Genomic DNA, 6,838 nt, shown 5'->3' with positions numbered 1-6,838 from the left:
CTAAATACAAAATCAATTATAAGAAATTGTAAGCATTTTTTAAATAAAGTATTTTTTTTAAAAAAATAACAGTTGAAAATTACACAAAAATTTGAGTTTTATTTTGCATTCAGGAGGAGTCTCCAATGATGCGGTTCAGAGACGGCCTAGTGGAAATAATCAGTGAAGAGGATGCTTTGACTTTGGAGGTGCAACCGACTACTGAGGAGGTTAGAGAATCAATGTGGGATTGTGTATCATCCAAGACTCCCGAAAGTGATAGGTACAACATGAACTTCATAAAGGAGTATTGGGATGAAATTGGTCCTAAATTCACAGCAGCGGTGTTAGACTTTTTTCAGTCTTCTAGGCTACCGGCAGATGCCAATCTCACATGGGTGGTGCTGGCACCCAAGTTTACTGAGGAAAAGGAAATCAAAGATCTCAGGCCGATTAGCATGGTAAGGTGTGTGTATAAAGTCATATCGAAGATGCTCGTTAGGAGAATGTGAGCAGTAATGCCAGGGCTAGTAGGTGAGACACAAAGTGCTTTTGTAAAGGGTCGAAAGATTCATGACGGGGCTCTTATTGCTTGGGAAACAGTTCAATGGATTAGAATGAGGAAGAAGGAAGCAGTGATAATAAAGTTAGACTTCCAGAAAGCATATGATAGAATCAAGTGGAGTTTTGTGGATCTTGTGTTACAGAAGATGGGATTTGGATGGAGTTAGAGGGGGTGGGTCAGGGAGTGTGTCAGTACATGTTCCATGTATGTATTGATAAACGGTTCACCTTCTAAGCCGTTTAAGATGGACAGGGGCTTACGGCAAGGTGATCTTCTGTCTCCATTTTTTTCGTACTTGTCGTGGATGTCCTACACAGGATGTTTGGGGAGGCGGTTAGAAACGGGCGCATATCTCCGTTACTGGTTCGTAAAGAGCATATTGAGCTGTCGCATCTACAATTTGCGGATGATACTATTGTGTTATGCCCTCTAGAGGAAGAGACCGTTAAAAATTACAAGAGGATTCTCCGTTGCTTTGAATTGATGTCAGGGTTAAGTATTAACTTTGACAAATCTAGCTTGATTCCAACTAACTATGATGATCGGTGGGTTCAACATATGTGCAGCGTATTGGGCTGTAAGGAAGCCTCTCTCCAAGTTAAATACTTGGGGATCTCGCTAGGAGCAAACTCGAGATTGGTGAAGACTTGGAAGCCAATTATAGACAAAGTGGAGGATAAACTTAACATATGGAAAGCCAAGGTTCTCAATAAACCCGGTAAGTTGGTGCTCATCAAATCTGTGTTAAACAGCCTCCCTGTTTATTATCTGAGTCTATATAAGATGCCAAAGGCTGTTGCAGAGAAACTGATTTCTCTATAGAGAAGATTTCTATGAAGCAAGGAGGATGGTAAGAATGGTATGACTTTGGTCAGGTGAGAGGTGGTGTAGGCGCCCAAAAGGTTTGGTGGATTGGGTGTTGGGGATGCCATGGTGCGCAATACAGCTCTTTTATTCAAGTGGTGGTGACGCTTTTCTAAAGAGGAATGCCCGCTGTGGAAGAAGGTGGTTTGCTCTTGTAATAACCTGGACCCAAATGTGATGCTGTCCTCCTAGGTTTTACCTGTTCGGGGTAGCCCCTAGAAGGATAAATGCCAGATACAGTTCAAGGATCAACAAGTAAAATAGAAGATGGCTACTGAGTTGTCAATGGAAGTTGGTGATGGGAGAGGGACTCGTTTCTGGGAGGATGTCTGGTTGCGTGGTGGTTCTCTGAAAAATCAGTTTCCAAGACTCTTCTTAGTTTCAATCTAAAGAGAATCCGTTATAGGAGATTGTGAGTTTTGGGATGGGGTTGAGTGGATATGAAACTTCCAGTGGAGGCGAGAGTTATTCCAGTGGGAGTTGGATTTAGTGAACCAGTTACATGATACACTAAGACTGGTCAAACTTGCTTATGGAAAAGAGGATAGAGTTGTGTGGAAATTTGATAAACAAAGAGTCTTTTCTACTAACTCGTTTGTGTAGGTATTGCAGACGGAAATAACCCCGGAGGATATAACAAGCTACAACTTTACTAGGACAATTTGGAAAGGGCTAGTGCCACCAAGAATTGAACTGTTTGTCTGGTTTGTATTGACTAGGAAGATCAATACAAAGGAGAGATTGAGTTGGTTTGGAGTTATCAACCAGGAAGATGTTATATGCGTGTTATGTAACAAAGGTGTTGAATATGGACACCATTTATTTCTTAGTTGTGATTTTTCTTGGCAGGTTTTGTGTGCTTGGCTATCATTTGTTGGTAGGCAATGGTCGTACCCAGGGACGTTGAAGGAGCATTTCCTGAGTTGGACGGAGATATCTATTAGTAAGGAGGTGCGTAAGAAATCGATGGTGTGTTTCTGTGCGATTATTTGGAACATCTGGTTAGAAAGGAATAGAAAGATCTTCCAGCACAAAGACGAGACTATCTATTTGTCCTTTACAAACTACAAGGAGTGGTTAGGTGTAGATCTTTTTTGTTGTTGATGGCAATGCTGGAGATGACAAAGGATAAAATTTAGTGTTCTTTGTGTTGCCTAGTTTCTTTTTCTATATAGTTTATGCTGATCTTGTTTATTGTCTTCGTACGCTCCACTTGTTGTGTTGAGCTAGTTTCTTTAAAAAAAAAAAAAACCATGTTATTGAAACTACAAAATGTATTCCAAAACTTCGAACTAGGATCCCAAGATACATAATAAGATCACACAATTTTTCGCATCCAACGCTTCTATGCAATCTTGATCTCAGGATACAATAATCTTAATTTACGAGTTTGTATTTGAAAACTAAAACAACAACAAAGTCTGGTTCCATTAGGTGGAGTCTGCTAATTCTAATATGCCGGCAAACATTATATCATTGTATTATACACAAATTGCATGAAGTGTATCAGATAAAATGGGTGCATGAATTACATAAAATGGAGATATCTATAATCTATTGTACCATATTGCCCCTGAAAATGAAACCCATTGCACCACCACCAGCAGATGATTTTATTTATTAAGATTGGCAAGTGCACGCCAAGTCTAACTAACCAACTAACTAACTCATAGCGACCGACTTAAGACGGAAATTGACAATGATACAATGATATGGTATATGTCAAGCAAATTAACCAGGAATGCTGCCCTATTAACAAAACTGGGAGATTTCTAATTTCTTCTATCCCACTTCACATAGGGAGGAAAAAGAGAATTCAACCCAAATGTGAGAAAAAGTGAAGGTTTTATTGTCTCCTAGGCCTTCTTAATTGTTGCTAGTGTAGACCTTGCTTTCAGATTCAGAAAGATAGCCCTGAAGAAAGAAACATAAAGACAGTAACTAAGAGGCTCATCAACCATTAAAATTGTGTAAGTCGGATAAAATTTGAAAAATGATTAAAAGGATAATAATGCCAATGCTAAACAGGATAGAGAATCCAGCATGGTTAAATGTATAGAAATATCTTGGTCTAATAAGTGAGATGCATATAATAAAGAAAAACAATCATGGCATTCATCTAGGGGGGTAAAACCTATTATGACACTCCATAATAAAAATAAAAATTTTAGTGACTAAGAGATACCTCAGTAGCATTTGAACATGATTTAGCCAGGCTCTAGGCATCAGGTTTTATTGCTAAAAATATCTAGCATATTGCATTTAAATTTGGAATCATAAATAAGAAATGGTTTAATTGTGAATTTTATTGCTCTTGTTTTTACAACTACTTATCAAACTTGGTTACAGAAAAGCCTATTTAATCATGAGTAAAAATATTCCATTCTCAGTGACCTCCTGAACATAAGATTTGATTTGATTTTTTTTTTTTAATTCAGTTCGAGTTCTTTTCTTCATGATCAAACTCGCCTTTTTAACCAAACTATTTATATTTTCAGGTTTCAAACACCCTGCATGCCTATCACTCACATACAGCATTATCAACTAAGTTCGCTTATTCATTAAATTTTGGAACAAATGAGAGACAGAAAGAACTCATCTTGAATGCGTTACGATAAATATTAGAATACTGAAAGATGTTGAAGCTCACCAGCAGGAAGCAACGAAGCTGTGAAATATAACACGGAACTGCAAAGGTATATACTGGTAATTCACCCAACCAACAATAGGCCAAAACTGTAAGATCAAAACCAATATAACTTCAGAATTCAAAACTTTTAGAAATTCAAAGTGATCCCATCAACAGAAGAACAGAAAAATGTTGTAATTGCCATACCCTCCATGCAGTCAACTGAACAGCAGGGTAGTCCTTCTTAACTTTGTTCGTGACTGTGCTCCATGATCTTCCTGCAGACCAAAATCATACTTTAAGTGCTATGCAAGTGTAGAAGAATATATGAAACAATATATAACATAAGAAGAACAAAGCAATGAAAAGATCAACACAATGTGTGTATATGCGAGAGAGAGAGAGAGAGAGAGAGAGAGAGAGAGAGTTACTTAATATGTTTCTCTATCAAATCAAGGATGCCTTTGAGGTTTCTATTCCTGTAGTTTATGTCAAATAGGTTTTTGTGAAGGAAATTCAGAAGAAGTTACATGAATTAATGAAACAACTAATGTTTTGAAGTTAATAACATTTGATTATTTATATATACTCCCTCCACTTCCATTTATCTATCTTTGAAAATTTGGTACATCTTTAGATCAATGTTTTTGGATCCAATTTATATCCAGATACCTTCATTCAAGGATGTGCCAAATTTTCACAGTAATGGACAAAAGATAACGGAGAGAGTAATAAACTACTGTTGCAGAATACACCACCCTTTCCGATGCACCGAAATACATTCTTGATCTTTAATGAAAACAGTATTAATTCCTTTTCAGCATCAACCAAACAGAAAACTATAGTGAGGCGAAGAATTAAGATAGAAGGCATAAATTTTTCAAAGTAACAATGCATATCAGGACACTGTACTTACATACCAATCACCAGTTTACCACACTTCAAAATTTAACCATAAGATTTTGACATAGCTGAACTTCATAGGAATACAAGAGTGACAATAAGTAGTGATAAGTGTTTTCAACATCTTGTAATCGCAACAGCCATATGATACACAATAATTCTAATGAATGCTAATTGATCCTAATATATTCTGAAATTTCAAAATCACGGTGTAAATTGATGATTGAGACACTCAGAATGAAAAATTAACTTAAGCAATGAGCATACCTTCTATAACCAAGCCATAGTACATCATGAATAAAAAGTTGTTCCATGGGGAACTAGTTATCTGTTCAAGGATCACCTAATCGAAGGAAATTTTACTAATTAGAGCATTTTCTTAACAATATAGAACCAAAAAACAATGCAAAATACCAACCTACAAGTGAAAAAGGGCTAGACAACAGACAATAAAACAAGCTAAAAGATATACCTTCTTTGCAACAGTTTCATTGCCTGTCTTCCCCCTAAAGATTTTATCCATCAATTTGTGGAGAAAATGTCCAAAGGGTCCAGAGTATGCAAAACCATAGAGCTGCAAAATAATTTCACTTTTAAATTTCACAGTCCATAGAAATCCCATCAGAGTCAGCACAGTAAGCAGATATAGATTTACTACCTCCATTTTAGTACATTGTAAAACCAATATATAGGAACATAAAAATTCTGTTCACAAACATAAACTTTTCAGTGCATCAAAAGGGTCAAAACACCAGTTATTTTGGAACGGATGGAGTATTTCTAATTGCCTGATCAAATCATCAGTTCATGTTCATGGAATGGGAAAAAGAGAAAAGACACAATTCTCAATTCTGCTTGTCTTCAAGAAAGTCATGATCCTTTTTTCTAGTTTGATCCGATCATGGATCAACCCCAGATCTGTAAATGGAATCAAAATACTTGTTTCTCATATTGAGTGAATCAGAAGAACCATATAGAGTGAAATGGGGGCATACCATGAAGAGAAGTATTCTTCTAAGCTGAAGCCTCTTAGCCCCAGCAATCTTCTGTGCAACTCCATCGCTAAAACCAGCCAAAAATGCTGCAGTAATTGCCTAAGAAAAAGTTGGATTTTTAAACAACCCCATGAATCCATTAAGACCAAAGATGATAACTTTTGAAAAGGGGAAAAAAAAAACAGAAGGAACATGAATAAGTGACCTTTGTCCTGAGGGGGTGGAGCTGAAGCTGAAGGAGATATTTCTTCCAAGCAACGTTGACTATGTCAGACATGGTGATTGATCAACCTCGGAAGGATCTTCTGTTTGTCTTGTGTGTTCGTCCGAGACTCCGAGGTTGTAGCGGAGTTCGTGGAATTGGTAGTTTCTGTTATGCACGAAACCTTATTTAAGGGAAACAATATTTGAACCAACGTTGCAATAGTACTTGTAATTGTAAAAGACTCTGTGAGAGTGACAGGGACACAAACACAAAATTTGGGAAGACTGATATGTACATTTGAAAGGGTTGACGCAGACAAACGCTATTGTTGGTTGGTTCATTACTTTATTCTCTTTCGTTTTTTTATATATAGTTACTTTATCTCAATTTTGATTTTTCAGATATACTACTAAAAATTTGTTTCGGTACTACTAAATTGATAAAAGAAAATCTAATAAAAAATAAAAAGAACCTAATTACAAAATTAAAATTAATGTAAAGATTCAATTAAAAAAATATAAAATATAAATACAAATTTAATAAAATTATAAAAATTAATACAATAATTAAATCTTTTATTGTTTAATAAAAAATAAGCAAAAAAAAAAGTTGTATAGGACAAGGAGGAGTTTGGTGGCAAAGCCAGGAAGCTGCAAGTCAGACGTGAGTCACGTGACACATGCAGAGTGTGGCTAGCA

The 6,838-nt window shown here is 36.4% G+C and overlaps 2 protein-coding genes across 2 annotated transcripts; one reads left to right on the top strand and one right to left on the bottom strand.

The window, feature by feature from the left end:
* LOC107615863 lies at positions 129-1,366 on the top strand. The gene is made up of 2 exons (XM_016317881.1): positions 129-445; positions 862-1,366. Exons 1-2 carry the CDS (start codon positions 129-131, stop codon positions 1,364-1,366), a joined length of 822 nt encoding a protein of 273 aa, XP_016173367.1.
* On the bottom strand, positions 2,809-6,448 carry LOC107619417 (peroxisomal membrane protein PMP22). The gene is made up of 7 exons (XM_016321701.2): positions 6,141-6,448; positions 5,936-6,034; positions 5,413-5,514; positions 5,208-5,283; positions 4,245-4,315; positions 4,059-4,144; positions 2,809-3,322 (listed from the first exon to the last, which is right to left on the bottom strand). Exons 1-7 carry the CDS (start codon positions 6,210-6,212, stop codon positions 3,265-3,267), a joined length of 564 nt encoding a protein of 187 aa, XP_016177187.1. The 5' UTR covers positions 6,213-6,448; the 3' UTR covers positions 2,809-3,264.

This window comes from Arachis ipaensis, chromosome B09 (assembly GCF_000816755.2).
Source record: "Arachis ipaensis cultivar K30076 chromosome B09, Araip1.1, whole genome shotgun sequence".
NCBI lineage: Eukaryota > Viridiplantae > Streptophyta > Magnoliopsida > Fabales > Fabaceae > Arachis > Arachis ipaensis.
Note: the sequence above shows the minus strand (reverse complement) of the source record. Positions and strands in the feature narration are given on the sequence as shown.

What these genes read in the sequence shown, in the direction of transcription:
- LOC107615863 (XM_016317881.1), top strand. Translation starts at nt 129, where the DNA reads ATGCGGTTCAGAGACGGCCTAGTGGAAATAATCAGTGAAGAGGATGCT. An exon ending in AGGCCGATTAGCATGGTAAG is followed by an intron (nt 446 to 861) that starts GTGTGTGTATAA and finishes TGTCCTACACAG; the next exon opens with GATGTTTGGGGAGGCGGTTA.
- LOC107619417 (XM_016321701.2), bottom strand. Translation starts at nt 6,212, where the DNA reads ATGTCTGACATAGTCAACGTTGCTTGGAAGAAATATCTCCTTCAGCTT. An exon ending in CTATGGCTTGGTTATAGAAG is followed by an intron (nt 4,316 to 5,207) that starts GTATGCTCATTG and finishes TTTGGTCTGCAG; the next exon opens with GAAGATCATGGAGCACAGTC. An exon ending in AGCTTCGTTGCTTCCTGCTG is followed by an intron (nt 3,323 to 4,058) that starts GTGAGCTTCAAC and finishes TTCTTTCTTCAG; the next exon opens with GGCTATCTTTCTGAATCTGA.